The sequence below is a fragment of the Ammodytes marinus genome (genome assembly GCF_949987685.1).
Source record: "Ammodytes marinus genome assembly, chromosome: 4".
NCBI lineage: Eukaryota > Metazoa > Chordata > Actinopteri > Uranoscopiformes > Ammodytidae > Ammodytes > Ammodytes marinus.
This window is the reverse complement of record NC_137233.1, coordinates 21,124,737-21,142,226: the sequence shown is the minus strand read 5'-3', so window position 1 is coordinate 21,142,226 and position 17,490 is coordinate 21,124,737. Positions and strand designations below refer to the sequence as shown.

Here is a 17,490-nt window from a genome sequence, read left to right as displayed (position 1 = left end):
GAGTTTTTAAAGTCGATTGTAAGATGCTGCTTGTTTTACAGCTTATATTGTCAGGCTCCAGCCTATATCTGTGATTTGCGAACTCCCTCTGAGCCTGATTATTGCTTGGGATCCTTTGGCAAGGCCTTACTAATGATTCCAAAATCTGGATTTACCGGGCCTTTGCAGCACGATCCCCTCCTTTTTACTGTTTGGCTTTTTCTTAAAGTAGCTACAAGAAACTTGTAAAAAATGTTCCTCTGATGAACATAATTTACATGTAACAGCAAACGAGACCATCAGCATGAAAAGCATGCTATTTTCATGTAGTTTTTCTTAATGCCTGTGTCACCCAGGAACAAAGGCTGGCGTCGTATAAACACAACTGCATTTGTCCAAGGGGGGGGGGGGCGCTAGAATTAACACAAACTGAAAGTTCCTCGTTGCCACTTTAACCAATAATATTTGTTGTACTATATTTCCCTGTTTCAGATCTTGTGCATGTTTTTGGTTCCTTGAACAAAAGTGGATATTTACTGACTGCCTGTCACGTCCCTGAAGTGTCCCTGATAATGTGGCTATACAACAGAATGAGCCAAGTTAAAGGAGCACAAGCTGAGATATATCCTTAGTTTTAGTCAAAAAACACTGTATCCTTCCTTCACTCCCAATGATGCAAGGCGTTAGCATCATTTAATTGGATCCCTCACTGCCCAAGTGAACACCCACATCTTTCAGTCTGTAACGCCGGCTTTGTATTAAAAAGTAGAAATCCTCATATGAATCCTGAGATCTTAAAATGCCTGTTATCCTGTATTTTTTTACCCTGTATGTATGCGAACATGTAATGGCTTGTTGTGATGGCATTTTGCACTTCTTAGCCATTCGACCACTGAGTAAAATATAATGATCACTGATGGGAGTGAGTGCCACAACTAAAAAATAAGAGCCAGGCTGTAAATAGCTGAGGCTTGGATTCCTGTCAGTGTCTTTGTCTTAGCCAACGGTGGCCGTTTATCTCCATAAAGTGATATCCTATTTATCCCCTCATTAAGATTTTAAAAAGGTGTCCTTCTGTGTGTCCTCAACACTTTGAATCTTGATGCGAGACTTTGAGATTCGCACTGAATCCTAATTTCCACAGCTTGATTCATTAATGACCTTTCCTGCAAAATGCTACTTTGCGAGCACTTAATGTGGTAAAATAAGCTATTATGTGTGTGTGCGCATGCATAAATACATAGGTTTTTTCATTCCAGGTTGAAGAATGGGATTTAACTTAATGGCCAGCCTGGGCTGTGTTCAGAATAATAATCCATTGTTACATAAAGATGTTAATGTAACCAGAGAGGGCAGAAACCCATGGGAGCCGACCACAATGGATCACTGCTGTATATGTACTGTATGTATTTGGAGATACGCGAAGTGGGTAGGGAGTTTGCCTCTGGAGTGCAGGGTCGGAGGTTCGATTCCCCGCCTACCCACATGTCGAAGTGTCCCTGGGCAAGACACTGAACCCCAAATTGCTCCCGATGGTTCAGACAGTGCCTTGCATGGCAGCTACTGCCATCGGTGTTTGAGTGTATGTATAAAATGTGTATTGTGAAGCGCCTTGTGACCCTGGTCTGTGAAGGGTGCTATATAAATAAAGCTTACTTACATAGATAGATAGATAGATAGATAGATAGATAGATAGATAGATAGATAGATAGATAGATAGATAGATAGATAGATAGATAGATAGATAGATAGATAGATAGATAGATAGATAGATAGATAGATAGATAGATAGATAGATAGACAGACAGATAGATAGATAGATAGATAGATAGATAGATAGATGGATAGATAGATGGATGGATGGATAGAAAAGAAAATGTGGGAAAAGTGCAGAAATGAACAATGGGAGGTAAAACGTAAATTGGAACAGCAGCAAAACAGATTAGTGACGTAAGTAAAGCCAAGAAGAAGAAAAAGAAGAGGAAATGCGTTACAAAGTTGACTAAACTGTTGAGTAAAACATGAGGAAAGTTGTCTCAAAGAGATGCACTGAATATCATAGTGAGCCGGTGACATTTCTTTCACCTTTGTCAGGCTAGAAAAAGCAGCTGCTACCACGCCACTGTCAGCGTGGAATGACTGATGGCAGCGGAGTGAAGTGCATTTGGCCATTCAAAATGAGAGAGCATTCCGGGAAATAGGCAGGAACACCCATCTACACCTTTCAACGGGTGTATCGGAGAGCTGTCACGGCGCCAGAGTGAATTGCCACCTATTGAGCCTGACAAAAGAACACACAGTGTCTGAAAGTCCTGACATGTGCCAAGGTGTTGGAGGGAGAGGAGAGAGACACACAGGAGAAATAGGAAGAGGAAGAGGAAGAGGAGAGAAAGAGAGAGGGAGAGAGAGAGGAGAGAAAGAAAGAGAGAGAGGGGAGAGAGAGGAGGCCCCGCTCGGCCACCGTCAGCTGCCTCCGCTCTGTCAGGGATATTCTGTCAAACTGCATCTCGCTTGCTCCCAAAACGACTGGCCATGTGTCACCTATTTTCAATTTGCAAACTCTCTCTTTGGCTCTTCGGTTGGTGTCCATAAGTTTTTTTTTCCGCCAATCTTGTCTCCTGTACTGTATTCACCTGCCACCAGTGTTTTTGTTTAGTGTCGCCGTTGGTTACGCTGTTCTGGCCTCCATGTGGGCAGACAGCCTGTCACTCTGAGCTCCCTTTAACACACACACGGGCTCCAGTGGCATCGCCACGCTTTAAGCAAAATGGGTAAAAAAAAGAGCTTTTGGCTGCATACACACCTCTCCACTCTCATCAGCATCTCACACTGTCTCCATCTCTTTTTCTCTTTGTCCCTAGCTTCATGCACGTCCACCACAGCACTGCCAGAGCCTTCATGGCTTTACCGAGAGGGACGGGGAAACAAAGAACAGGATGTAAAAAGGCTTTTTCCTTTATTTTGCCAGAATTACATTCACCTAATCTTTTAGTCTATTGCCTGCAGGGCTGGGGGTAACGCTTGGATTCTTTCATTAAATTAAACAGAGGCCTTGTTTTGTAGTGACAAAGCCACAATTACCCTCCAAACCCCCGCAGTGTGTCCCTCCACCTCTATACAGCTTAGTTAGCCTCTTTAAGCTAATTGTTTTGCTTTAGTCCAGGCTCAACGGTTAACTCTTAAATCGTGTTTCCAGGGTTAGGAAGCTGTTTTCCGAGAGAGAGAGAGAGAGAGAGAGAGAGAGAGAGAGAGAGAGAGAGAGAGAGAGAGAGAGAGAGAGATAACACCTTATCTATCTATTTGCATTTGTGCATAGTGTAAATTGTTAAAACCTTTAATTTAAATTGGAAGAATTACAACATTAAAAATATATACCCACAGACATGGATGTCTCGAGTGTTCAATATGGAGCGTTTTTTTCTTTTTACATTCCGTGCTTTGACATACAACATTGTGTTTTTTGGATCTGTGGTGAAAAGAGACTGTTCCAAATGATGGGATTCTGGAACTACTAGTCGTCTTTTTTCCAAGAACATTTAGTCTGACGTCTGACTGAGACGCTGGCATCAGAGGCACCACGGTGACAATGGCAGAGGGAAAAGCATCACGACATATGGCAGCTAACACGATGCCCCCCACTGCTGCTAGCAAACAAGACTTAGCAACGCAGAGAGAGATGAACATAACAGAGTGTGGGAAAAGGTTGCTTGCTTTCACAGGCTTGACTGAGCTGAAATTGGGGGGAGGCACCCTCCTCTCCTCTCCTCTCCTCTCCCTTACCTCATCTATATTAATCCAGCAGTGACTTGATTAAAACAATGAAGTGGAACAGTGGAGAGGGAGAGAGAGAGAGGGATGAGATAGTGTTCATTTCAGCAGCGCCATTAAAGTGTGAGAGCCACGGGGGCTCGGCCAGAGAAGAAGACCCTCCGTCGTTCCTGGTGTTTCCATTTACAAGCTTCACAGTTGGACAGTAAGCTTATAAAGGTCAAAATAAGAAAGAAAAGTTAATAAACAAAACAAAAAAATCCAGATAGATAGATAGATAGATAGATAGATAGATAGATAGATAGATAGATAGATAGATAGATAGATAGATAAAATCGGGGTTGTAATCAGAAGTATCAAACCATGGGTTATAATCTGGCTCATGGTCATTTCATCTCGGGTCTCTCCAAACTGTCTTGTAAAACAGAAAAATCATATTCTTGAGATATCAGCGCCTCTTGCACATAATGTCTATTGTTACTATTGTTATCATTACTAGACCTAATTCACTTCCCTTTTTCCTTTTATGCAACTAAACAGCATCATTCCCTGCTAAAAAAAAATCAATAGCACAACAGAAGGGATGTGTTCTTTTTAGCTCCATTTCTGCTTTCTGGATTGTTTTTTTGTTGCCTCAGCTCCAGCAGTTAACTCAACTAAGGACAAGGTAGCAGAGGGTAACTGCTAGTTCCCCCTTCCAACCCTTGCTGCCTTTTATGGCGCATTCACACTTGGCAATCCATCACTGTACCCAATCATACTATATGAGATATATAAAAATATACTAAAGTCTAGTGTGTTTGACCAGTGTGAGAGCTCCGTACACTTCCTTGACCCTGGCCCGGTTAGAAGAGGTGAGCTTCCGCACGGCACGGTGCGGTACGGTACGGATGCTCATGTACGAGCATGAGCATAGTAGCCAGAAGTCCTGTCTTCAGTTTATATTAAACTATTCCTGTAGAAAGTAGATTTTTGTCTTTGCGGATGTAGATTTTGCCGGATGAAAATATTTAAAAAAATTATACAACCATAGATTCTATATGAGTATACAACGCACAAAAACCCAAACAAAATTACGCGTTTTTCAAAACCGGAAAAAGACACTTGGCGAGAATGTTATTCAATGCATTTGTCGTATGGAATTACGAAGTGATACAAGATACTGCACTAAGAGGTAACATTGCCAAGGCCTTTGTTGGCCCTGGAACAGTGTGAATGCAGGCCAGCGGAGGACTGGGGAAGGAGGGGACCAGCGAGCTTCAGCACGGTATACGGTCCTAGTATGAGTGCGCCCTCACATACACAAACATGACACAATATCTTTAATCTATTAAGGAAAGCTGGGGGTGGAGTAAACTCTGCACCGTGCTGCCTGATAAAAGGTGACCGTGAGCAGGCATGGAAGCAGCATTTTTCCTGCATACAGCGGATCATGCCAGATAATAGCTGGGTGAGTATTGAGATGATGATGACGCTAATGTTGGCAAACCAGGGCCACAAAGCATATCCAATCCTCTTCCAGCAAATGTCAACCTTCCCCCTTATCACTGTGACAAAACGGCTCAGAGGGAAAAGCTTCTTGACACAAGGTTATGCTTTGAATGGTTAACAAAATCCACTCGTCTCATTTGTCCCTGGATTTAAAATGGAGCTGAAAAAGGTGCACCTTTGTGCGCATACACACTGCAGGTGAATAGGGTAAAAAAATGAACTCATAGGTTCATATGTTAACTCATGCACATTGCTAATTAGTAACTTAGAGTAAAATAAAGAACGATACTTACATGTTTGAATGAATATGCAAATGCAGCAATAATTTGGAATCAAAATAGACAAAAATCTCTAAATTGACCAGTGTTTGAAATATATGTTTTTGCCTGCAGTGTCTCAACTTAACAACAGCGGAAAGGAGGGTGAATTAAATAATTAAATATAATATTGGAATAAGGGGCGGAGAAGTATGAAGTAGGTTGAGTGTGTTGGCGGGGAGGATATGCTAGCTCAGGCGTTTGTATAGTGAGATTACAGTGACTTTTTCGTGCCACGAGCCACAGCGGCCTATTCATTTTTCACAGCAGAATTGAAGGCCAAACATCGCTTTCTATCCATGTCTCTTCTACATCCCTGCATTCTTGCCTCCTTCCTTGTCTCTTGTGTGTTTGTTTTAACCCAGGGCTAGAAAAGTGATGTTGTGTGTTATCTTAATATGTTATGACCCCCCATCCCTCTTAAATCCATGTTGTTAAAGGTGCACTATGTATCTTTGAAAAATTAACATAATCTAAGATATATTCTCATAACTCAATTAACAAACTTTACTCACAGGAAAATTGGCACTGCAGACACTAACTGTATCTCTGTATATATCCACCACAGCACTGGGCTGAATCATGGCAGGTGTGTGTGTGACTCTCTGCGGCGTTGGTCTGACTTTATTAAGGTGGACTCACTCATACACAGTAAACAACAATGCACTCTGCTTCCTCGAAAGCTCAGAGGACAAGCCACTCAGCCGTAGCTTTTTCCTCACCCATGCAGATTTCTGTGCCAGCCCACGTAATTGCCCAGGCTGTGGGAAAATCACAGGGACGTTCAGAGATGAGCGGTATGTGCTCTGTAAAAATCAGCAAGGCAAATACACACAAACTCCAATCTTTTTAGAGGGAGTGACAATTTCTGGCACATTTCACCCAGGCTGGTTAAAAAAATAACAAACCGAGGCTTATAGAGAATTCGACAAAAAAAAAGACCATTTGTTACACTGCATGCTTTTTCTTTTCATCGTAGGAGCAGTAAACAACACACATTAATGCAAAAGTAGGTGGTTAGACAGAAAACATTATATTTTACCCCACTGCCAAACAAGAGCTTCTTTTTCCACAGACACATGGCAATCTGATCTCTCTATCATAGCCCCTTGTTTATACTCAAAGACATTGTGTGAACCATATAACTGAAAAACATAAATGGATTGTTCCATTTATCACTAGTCTTGAATGTAATGTTACGGGATCGTATTTATGATCACATTCTTTCTCCATTCATATGCAATGATCTCATTACACTCATTTCCTGACACAAGTTGATTATTATCACTATTATTATATAGGTTTAAATCTATTCACACCGATGGCAAATATCTATTTGGTCATGAAACAATATATATATATATATATATATATATATATATATATATATATATATATATATATATATATATATATACGACTTATATGTGTGCATAAATCATTTTATTTTTCTACTCACTACACAATGAACCAATGTATGAGAGAAAATGTATGTATTCAGACGTGTGGGTGTTCCTCTAGAGAACGCCTATCCTTTCTGCACACTGCAACTACGAATCTTTTCTTTTCCCAGAGTGTGAATCTCCTCAAAATCTCTCCCACGCTCGCCTTCACTGTAATTCAGTAAAATTAGAAATGCTAAAAAAAAAAAGATTCTTCATGACGAATATTTAGCTGATTATACATCATCAGCCACAAAAGCAATTCACATTTGCATGTGGCCCACGGCGGGTGACGTGTTGTTTTGGATCTTGCCTCTTCCCCCCATGCTTTGCCAAGCCAATCTCCTGTCTAAGAGTCTTATTAATAGAAGAGCAGAGAGCGGGCTGCTGCTGCTGGTATAAGGAGAGCAGTGCTGAGAGGATCACACCCAGCAGGACACAAGCACACTCATCTCTGTTTTGTATTTGAACTACAAACGAAAATGTAATTTTAAGACCAAGCTATGTGATATGTTGAAAAATAATGTAGCAGTTAAAAAGTTGAGTTTTGATGTTCTTTTGTATTCAAAGCAGTTCAGATAAACCTTTATGTATTTTTGTATATTTCTTTTGCTCTTTTTAAATTAGAATTGATGTGTTGCTTAAGCCTTCAAGTTCCGAAACCTTACACATAACATCACCACCAACAAAGAAATGTATAATTATGATATCGGACAGAATCGGTATACGCCGCTATACAGAACGCAGATTTCCAAATCGGATCGTGCTGAAAAATAGTGGATCCGTGCATCTCTAGTTTTATACATCATGTTCCAGCCGTTAACATGGAGCAGCGAAGCAGCAGCTAGCAGGACAGCATGCCGGACGGCCAGGGGAGGGGAAGGAGGGAGGGAGCAGTTCAAGTACAGAGGGAGAAATGATCCATGTTTGGGCATCATGAACAGTGGTGGATTTTTCAGTGACAAAGTCTATATATACTTCCCATGAAATTCTTCATGTCGCTAAAGAATCACACAAACTGCATGGCAAGTAACGGCTCGATTCAAGTGCTCTACTGTAATTGTTTTTTTTTTATTGATTTGACTCTGTATAGACAGCCTTATTTAATACTGACTGATGTTTAGGCAATCCACCTTCAAGCTATGTTGTTTTAGTCTTCTGTTTTTGTTGTTAGGGTATGTGTAGTGTACATGTGTTTTATTGCGAAATAAAAAAGAAGCTTAAAATAAAGTTTAAAAAAATGGAAACTAAACATCAGTCCATTTTCCTATGCACGGTCTCTATTCCATCACAAATATAGAGATGTTTCCAAAAAACAAAAAATGTTTTTTTTATGTGCCCAAAAGACAACATAACATTCATCTGATTTTGAACACATGCTGTCATTTCTGCTCTGCAATTATCCCCACCAAACTTTCCTATTTCTTGTTATGGCAGGAACAGTTATGTCATTTTTTAATTTGTTTTTATTCCTGTAACGTTTTTTAAAGATGGATGATAAGGCATCGAATTCATAAGGCGTCATCCTCATGAACAGCGACTGACTGAAACAGTGCCTTATCTCATCTCGTTGTTTATCACATTATCATATAAACGCTCAGTGTGTTATGCGAACACATCCCACAATCTGACTGCAAAATATCTGTTTGGCCGATTGCACAATTTTTGATCATATGCCATCTAGCACAATTGTACAGGACACTGATCATTATTTATGATTATGAATTTTAGAATAATACATTTTCTATAGGTTTATTGTATGTTCATTGTGTGCATCTTCAGACCAAGGCAGATTCCTTATGTGTGAACTTACATAGCTACAGTTTAAACCCCAGTCTGATTAATATGCAATTCATTTCTCTTCAGTAAACACTGTGAAAGCAGACATATTTACCTGTTAACAAGCCTATTATTAATGAGCCTCTACTGCGTCTTCACTAAAATCTATCCATCCATTTAGTTTTTATCATCTTGAATAATGGTCCCTGAAACAACAAGTGATTTATTCTACAAACAATCCACCAATAAATGATTTCTCAAAAAACTGGTCCATCTGCCCATCCCTCCATCAAGTTCAAATCTATTTCTCACAGCGGCTCTCTTCTTTCTGTGCCTTTCAGCAAGATGTTGTGATCAAACGGAATACAATATGTAAAAAAAACAAGTGGAAGGAAGGGGGCAAAAACCTTAAATGTATGACTAGAGCCCCATTTTATAAAAAAATTAAATAACGGAATCAACGGAATATATTTCGGGATTTTACTTTGTTGAAGCAGTGATTGTGTTTTCATAGGTCAAACGAGGCAGTGGTCAGCTCCCAAGTCTCTCTCATTCCAGTGTGTGTGTGTGTGTGTGTGTGTGTGTGTGTGTGTGTGTGTGTGTGTGTGTGTGTGTGTGTGTGTGTGTGTGTGTGTGTGTGTCCGTGATAGTGAATGTGTGTGTGTCCGTGAAAGTGTCTGTGTGTGTGTGTCCCTGTGATAGTGTCTGTGTGTGTGTGTGTGTGTGTGTGTTCATGTGCCTGCATGTGTGCCTGCGTGTGTGTTTAGTGACATCTCTTAAGACCCCGTAAGAAATATGAGAGCTAATCTAGGCTAATGCTGTCTGACTAACCGGCTCGGTGATATTGTGTCATACAGACAGCTACAGGGCTCCAACACAAGCTTGGTGAATTTTTTAAGTTCAGCTTCCCAGACCGCGGGGGCCAAGGACAGTCCACATGCCATTAAGAGGCATTCATGTGCTCAACCAGATTACTATGAAGAAATACTTGGTGGTTAAGCATAAGTCTTTTTGCTACACTGATATAAGAGCAGGGCTTGGTAATGTATATACAAATATACGATCATAAATCTACAGATGCATCATTCTTTTCAACCTATCTTTTGCTTCCGTGTGAAAAAATGTGTTTCTGAAAGAGCCATTTATTCATGCCCTTAAATGATGTCGCCTACTGTGAAATAGATATAAAGGTATTTGGTCCGAAATATTGTGATATTAACCATTTACTCCACATGCAGTATCATCTGCAAGCACTATTGAATGTTAACTTAGTTTGCTTTGTTTCGGACGTCAAAGACAATCCCATATGGAGATCCTTTGTAAAATAATATTTAAAAAAAAAATATTAAAAAAGATAAAAATATACATGTAGTATTGAGTCTGGGTGAGCGATAGTAATTGCAACTCCAGGGTTCAACGCATTTAAAGCTCTTATAAAGGGACGGCCAGGCTGTGGAGGTGTCAAAGAGACAGTTCAGTATATTTTTCCAGTCAGTCAGGGGATTGTAATGTCATTAATATTATGGACACACTCAAGGTCAAATGTGATTTATTTGATTTATTCTCCAAAATTGTGCTTGACAGATGTCTCTGTCTAAAGCAAAGGTGTTGTTCCTCTTCAGGTGTTACACACTGGAGCCTTTGGACCTCACAGCTATAGAAGCAGATTTCAAAAATGAATGTGGGAAACTGTCCAGTTTAATTATTATTTAAGAGCTGGATATATTAGCCCCAATTTATGACAATGTAAGCATTAAGGGCAGTGTTATATTTTTAACCATTCAAACAAAGTCATTGCTACACAATACAACCATATGGGTATTTAGAATAGAATAGAATAGAATAGAATAGAATAGAATAGAATAGAATAGAATAGAATAGAATAGAATAGTCTTGGTTGTGATGTGTACATTCACATCTTACTGTTTGTTCCCTTCTGAGGTTCTAAAAAATTAAAACGTATGCACACAGACATGAGCTCTGCTTTCCTATCAGCACCAACATCCGAGCCTCCACTGTACTTTTTGGGCGTGTGTGTGTGTGTGTGTGTGTGTGTGTGTGTGTGTGTGTGTGTGTGTGCGTGTGCGTGCGTGTGTGTGCGTGTGTGCGTGCGTGCGTGCGTGCGCGTGTAGCCACTGTCTTTGCTCCGGGCGGTGTGAGATGACGGCTCGGCGAATACGCGCCGCCGGCTGACAAGACACATCACATCCTCCCTGGTTTAATCTTCCCATATCCTTCCCTGACCCAACTACCAAGCAACAACCTTACCGCTCCTTCCCTTCATTGGCATCCCGAAAAAATCACATCAGTGTTTCCACAGTTTGACTAATTTTTAGCGGGTTCGGCAAAAAAGGTGGAATTATATTGGGATGACTGAGTTCGATCCTATGATAAAGTTGTGCTTCAGATAGGGTATAAGTGAGTGTCAGAACAGGTCACTTGGTTGCATTAAAAAAAACATTTCAAGAAGACGTGCCACCGTGGAACCGCGTCACTCCAAAAAAAAAGGGCACGAGATGGAAATTGACTTTAAATTCTACCAGACTGTAGATAGAGACACATGTTCGCCCTTGACAATGGCACAGTGACGACTACATTCCTTTCCTATAGACACGAGAGCAGCGCAGAAGGTTAGTGGAAAACTTACCGGGATGACACTCGGCCCGTAGGAGCACGGCGGCGGGGAAAACGAAAAGCGAGAAAATCCACCAGCAGCAACAAGACGATCGCAGCAGTAGCCTCCACATGGTCGCGATGTGCACGTCCACATGCAAACCCTATAAGCGGCAACAACTGATGACTTTTCTTCCCCCCTTGTTTTCTTGCGGGCAAATCAGCCACGCATTCGCTGCGTAAAAAGCAGCGCCGAAGACGCAGCGCAGAGAGACCGGAGCCGGGTTGGAGAATTGTATTATTAGAGGTCCAGAAGAGTCTTTCAGTCCCCAAATCCCCCCCTCAATATTCCTGGATGTTTAGCAAAACCACCTTGATACTGGTGGTTACGGGGCAGCGTGCATAGGCTGGAAGCAGGTGATGATGATGGTGATGATGGGGAGACTATAGCAGAGATGGTCGGTGCGGTGTCGCTCCTATCAGGCTGCGGCGGTGGAGGCAGCGCTCGCCGGGCACACGCAGAGGGGAGAGCCGGTGTCGGTCGTGGTGGAGATGGAGAGGCGCTGGAAGCTTTCCATTACCTCTTTCTGTCCGTCCAGGAAGTAACGTGGGAGCCCGAAGTCTGGCAGAGACTTTAAAACAGTGTGGAGGAGAGAGAGAGAGAGAGCAAGAGAGAGAGAGAGAGGAGGAGGAGGAGGGGGGGGGGGTCCTCTGGATCCTAGCGCCGGCGAGAGAACGCACAGTCAGTGCCAGTGGCTCATTATTCTAGCACGCGCATGTCCCGTAATAATAGGTAATAATAGGTCTGCGCTCTCCAGAGGCTCCTCGCGCTTTTTGTTTCATACTAATGGCCCCAAATAGATCCACCGCGCTAGACAAAGCACCTCCGTGTCCTAGAAAGAAGTCGGTGTGGAAGGACCGTGTTTAGTTGTGATTGATTAGGCCCATTGAATCAATAATGGGCAATACATCAAATGACCTAAAGATACACTGACCGTGGTGGAGTCTTAACTTAAGGTGACCTTAATATGGCTATATCACTATAAAGGCAAGGAAAATATAAAACGTGTTGTCTTTCATATTAGTGTACATCAAATGTCCAAAATGTACATTTAAAAGTCTCAACTTCAAAATAACTTACATCAACTAAACGTTCCATCATTCTCAGCACTATTCTGAAAGTTATTACAGAATGAGTCGTTCATGAGACATTCTCCTCTTCAAAACATGCCGGAAATGCATATAGTATTTTTGTATTTATAAAATCAAAAAAGGATATATCCAAAATATGTTCTGAAAATCTGGACTCTAAACTTCGGACTATAACCGGTTGTAACAATTCAATAATAAATTAAGTCTGGCTTTGTGCAACACCTAGATTTGTTGTTGTTTAATGAGATGCACATGTATGCATAAATAGTTAGCTATTGCCAAATTTGAATATTTATTCATACATTCCTAAAATACAAAACAAATGTAATACAAAACATACTAGTTTAGATATGAGGAATCAACTGGCTACGTTTCATCATGATATCTTCGAGTTTAACATTGAACCTCATCACCTACAGTGGCTCACCTTAATGATAAGATGGGAAAACTGTGCTATCACATCCTGTTTTGTCTCCATGCCATCGGTTGGCAATGTTAAGCTGCTGGTATCCATCATCATAATTGGTTAATGGGTGGTTGAATGTCCCCCCTTCCCCTTCCCCTTCCCCTCCCCTCACACCTCTCCAACTCCGATGAACCAACAATCTGACAATCACATCCTGTATAGTCACACAGTGATTGGCCAGCTGAGTGCAGGTGAAAAGGAGCCAGGATTTAAACCTCTCTCTCTATCTCTCTTTCTCTCTCTCTCTCGCTCTCTCTCTCTCTCTCTCTCTCTCTCTCTCTCTCTCTCTCTCTCTCTCTCTCTCTCTCTCTCTCTCTCTCTCTCTCTCTCTTGTGATAGTTGTATTACATCTCATGGTATGGCAGTGTATTTAATTACGAACATGCTCTACCTGCAGCCAAAAATATCCTATTTCACTCGTTTAATCATTCAGTACCAATGATGAACACAATCCGAGATTACTTTTTGAAACTTGTTGAATGCTCATCTTTTTTTTATATATACAGTATCTCACAAAAGTGAGTACACCCCTCACATTTCTTGAAATTTTTCTTTATATCTTTCCATGGGACAACACTGAAGAAATGACACTTTGATACAATGTAAAGTAGTCAGTGTACAGCTTGTATAACAGTGTAAATTTACTGTCCCCTCAAAATAACTCGACACACAGCCATTAATGTCTAAACTGCTGGCAACAAAAGTGAGTACACCCCTTAGAAAAAATTTACAAATTGGGCCCAAAGTGTAAATATTTTGTGTGGCCACCATTATTTTCCAGCACTGCCTTAACCCTCTTGGGCATGTAGTTCACTAGAGCTTCACAGGTTGCAACTGGAACCCTTTTCCACCCATTTATGACAGCATCACAGAGCTGGTGGATATTAAAGACCTTGCACTCCTCCACCTTCTGTTTGAGGATGCCCCAAAGATGCTCAATAGGGGTTAGGTCTGGAGACATGCTTGGCCAGGCCATAACCTTTACCCTCAGCTTTTTTAGCAAGCCACTGGTCGTCTTGGAGGTGTGTTTGGGGTCGTTATCATGTTGCAATACCACCCTGCGGCCCAGTTTACGAAGGTTGAGTGCACGTGGTCAGCGTCGTACACAGAGGTTGGCTTTGGAAAATAGACGTATGAGTGCTGCCAGCATTGCTGAAGGGCTTGAAGGGGTGGGGGGTCAACCTGTCAGTGCTCAGACCATACGCCGCACTCTGCATCATACTGGTCTGCATGGCTGTCATCCCAGAAGGAAGCCTATTCTAAAGATGATGCACAAGAAACCCCACAAAAAGTTTGCTGAAGACAAACAGACTACGGACATGGATTACTGCAACCATGTCCTGTGGTCTGATGAGACCAAAATACATTTATTTGGTTCAGATGGTGTTAAGAGTGTGGAGCGGCAACCAGGTGAGGAGTACAAAGACAAGTGTGTCTTGCCTAGAGTCAAGCATGGTGGTTGGAGTGTCATGGTCTGGGGCTGCATGAGTGCTGCCAGCACTGGGGATCTACAGTTCATTGAATTCTAACATGTACTGTGACATACTGAAGCAGAGCATGATCCCCTCCCTTCATAAACTGGGCCGCAGGGTAGTACTGCAACATGATAACGACCCCAAACACACCTCCGAACGACCACTGGCTTGCTAAAGAAGCTGAGGGTAAAGGTTATGGACTGGCCAAGCATGTCAACAGTCTTAAACCCTATTGAGCATCTTTGGGGCATCCTCAAACGGGAGATGGAGGAGCGCAAGGACTCTAATATCCACCAGCTCCTTGATGTCGTCATGAATGGGTAGAAGAGGGTTCCAGTTGCAACCTGTGAAGCTCTAGTGAACTACATGCCCAAGAGGGTTAAGGCAGCGCTAGAAAATAATGATGGCAAAACTAAAAATTGACACTTTGGGCCCAATTTGGAAATTTTTTCTTAGGGGTGTACTCACTTTTGTTGCCAACAGTTTAGACATTAATGGCTGCGTGTCGAGTTATTTTGAGGGGACAGTAAATTTACACTGTTATACAAGCTGTACACTGACTACTTGACATTGTATCAAAGTGTCATTTATTCAGTGTTGTCGCATGGAAAGCTATAATGAAATATTTGAAGAAATGTTAGGGGTGTACTCACTTTTGTGAGATACTGCATATACAAACTTGTTGAATGCTCATCTGTCACTGCACATTCATTTTTAGGCTTTTTCTGTGGCAAAATAAATGACGATTTAAAATGTGTTCTTCATCTCCGGCATCCTCTGCAGAATGGGTCATACAATATCCATATGCTGATTCCTAGTTATTCTCAATTCACACTTGTTTTAAGACTATCTGTCTCTTGTCAGTTTAGGTTCAAAATCAACTACTTGCCTCCTGCTAGATAAACTTGTTAAAGATCTCTGGGATGTACAATGCTGAATACTGTTCATTTGTTATTTTGGACTGGCACTATCCTCACTAGCTTTAAGACTGCCATGGGAAAATTTCTACCCAATAAACCCCACCTTGATCCAGGATCTCTGAATAATAAACCACTCTCTAACATTCTCATTCCAGCAAAATATTTGAAAAATGTAATAACAAGGGGCATCCTCCAATAATTTCTGAACTGTTTTCAGAACACATGATATAATCAATAATCACAGTTTCAAAATAAGCACAACAATTAAAACGTCAGCAGGAAATGTAATGTTTATATCAAAATAATACTAATAAAGTCCCGCCAAAATAGACAAAGGTATTGGAAAAGGAGAAATATCGTCAGATTTTTTCAGCAGTAACAGTTAACAGACCTTAAGGGCACATACCTGAATTGCGGAGCTAAAGTTCAGCTCAATGTTTCACAATAACTGCTGAGGATATAAAACCACTTCTCCATGATATTAATATCTGTAATTCACAAGGGCCCGATATGATCAATCCCAGGATTTTTAATAAATTTTTCTTGTGTGTTTGCCGAACCTCTGATGATATAATCATGTGTTCAAAAAATCAATCCCTTGATTGGAAATACCTGGCTAGTTAAAGGCCTGAAATCTGTGGTATGCAAGATAATGGAAAATCTATTGCGGACATATAATGTTGAACATATGAAATCAATCAGACTTTTTAATAATAAGCAGAATGGATTTCTATGTGGAAGTTCAACACACTTCAGCTTCTCATGGTCAGTCAGTAGCAATGGACAGAGGACAGTCAGTCGGTTGCATACAGCGTGGGAGCCCGGAGATTGGACTTTCCAAAAGCTTTTGATACAGTTCATCATAAAGACTGTTTTCGAAAATTAAAATCCTAATGCATATACGCTAAAGGTAAAGAATTGGACAAATAACTTTTTACATAGGAAACAGCAGGTGAAGGTAAATGATGCCACCTCAGAATGTGAGTCGCTGACCTCTGAAGTCCCACAGGGATCCGTGCCGGGCCCGGTTCTCTTTGGTTTTCTAAATAATTTACCAAGTACGAACCCAGTCAACATGGTTCTATTAAAGCAAAAAAAGACATCCAGCTAATTTTTTACTCTAAGTCTGTTTTAATTTACTTCCAATGATTGTCCACTTTACAATTATGAGGGAACAACAACCAAAGGAGTATTGTGTGTGGTGGAGGTGACACAGCCAACTCAGAGAGAAGTCTGACTCAAACTCCAATATAATTGCACTCTCCAGGATTCTATCCAGGGTCCATACAGACAATCTTTGAAGGACTCAAATGTATTCTGGTGTGGTCGATTGAAAGTAATCAGTAGAAAAAAGTCTAAAACAGCTATAGTGCAGAGAAGTTAAACTATAGAATGATGGTCAAAGTTTAGTTGTTTTCCCTGATGTTCTCTGGCTCATCAACAGAGACAGGAGAACATGAGCATTACAACAGGGCCAAATCCCAAGGCCCTAACAAGACTACTGGCAATGGCTGTCATCAGCTGGCCAATCAAAAAAGTCCAGCCTGTCATTGAGGGAGCTGTAAGCGTGTGTAGGAGTCACTTGTAGCTGCAGGGTAAAGCATAGAACAGATTGTCTGTGCCCAGTAGGTGGTGGTGAGAACCAGCTCACCGTTTACCCACTAGAGGCACTTCCTCATTTTCGTTCTCTGATTGACATGAGGATGTATCTGTTAATAATGGCATAGACAATAAACTCATAAAGCATTAGTTTCCTACATGGGTACAGCATTTATTTTATTTAAAAAAGAGACTCTCCGCTGAATAATTGAAATGTGTGTCACACTACTTTTTTGTCTTCTTTTTAGCCTGAACATGGGTCCAGAAAAACACACACACAACAACTTTAAAAAATCATGATTTGAATAGCTGCATTATTGATTACATACAGTGTACACAGATGTGCCTACAGAAATCAAGGTACAAATTGTATTTCTCAGACATTCTGAAGGTGTCGAAGTTGAGAGGTCACTTCAAGCCATTACTATTCAGTGACATCTGTCATGTCCGGAGTTTAAGTGACAGTAGCTATTGGCCATTCAAGAAGGA

The 17,490-nt window shown here is 41.1% G+C and overlaps 1 protein-coding gene across 1 annotated transcript in view; it reads right to left on the bottom strand.

Annotated features, from left to right (window-relative positions):
• The window catches only part of LOC307249728 (receptor-type tyrosine-protein phosphatase gamma-like), a gene marked incomplete at its 3' end in the record, with an annotated part of 357,685 nt that extends 346,153 nt beyond the window's left edge, over positions 1 to 11,532 (bottom strand). Inside the window, exon 1 of the mRNA XM_080026579.1 lies at positions 11,424 to 11,532. Coding sequence (XP_079882705.1) covers positions 11,424 to 11,523 — 100 coding nt within the window. The 5' untranslated portion in view covers positions 11,524 to 11,532. The remainder of the gene's footprint in view (positions 1 to 11,423) is intronic.
• Positions 11,533 to 17,490: the final 5,958 nt, after the last annotated feature.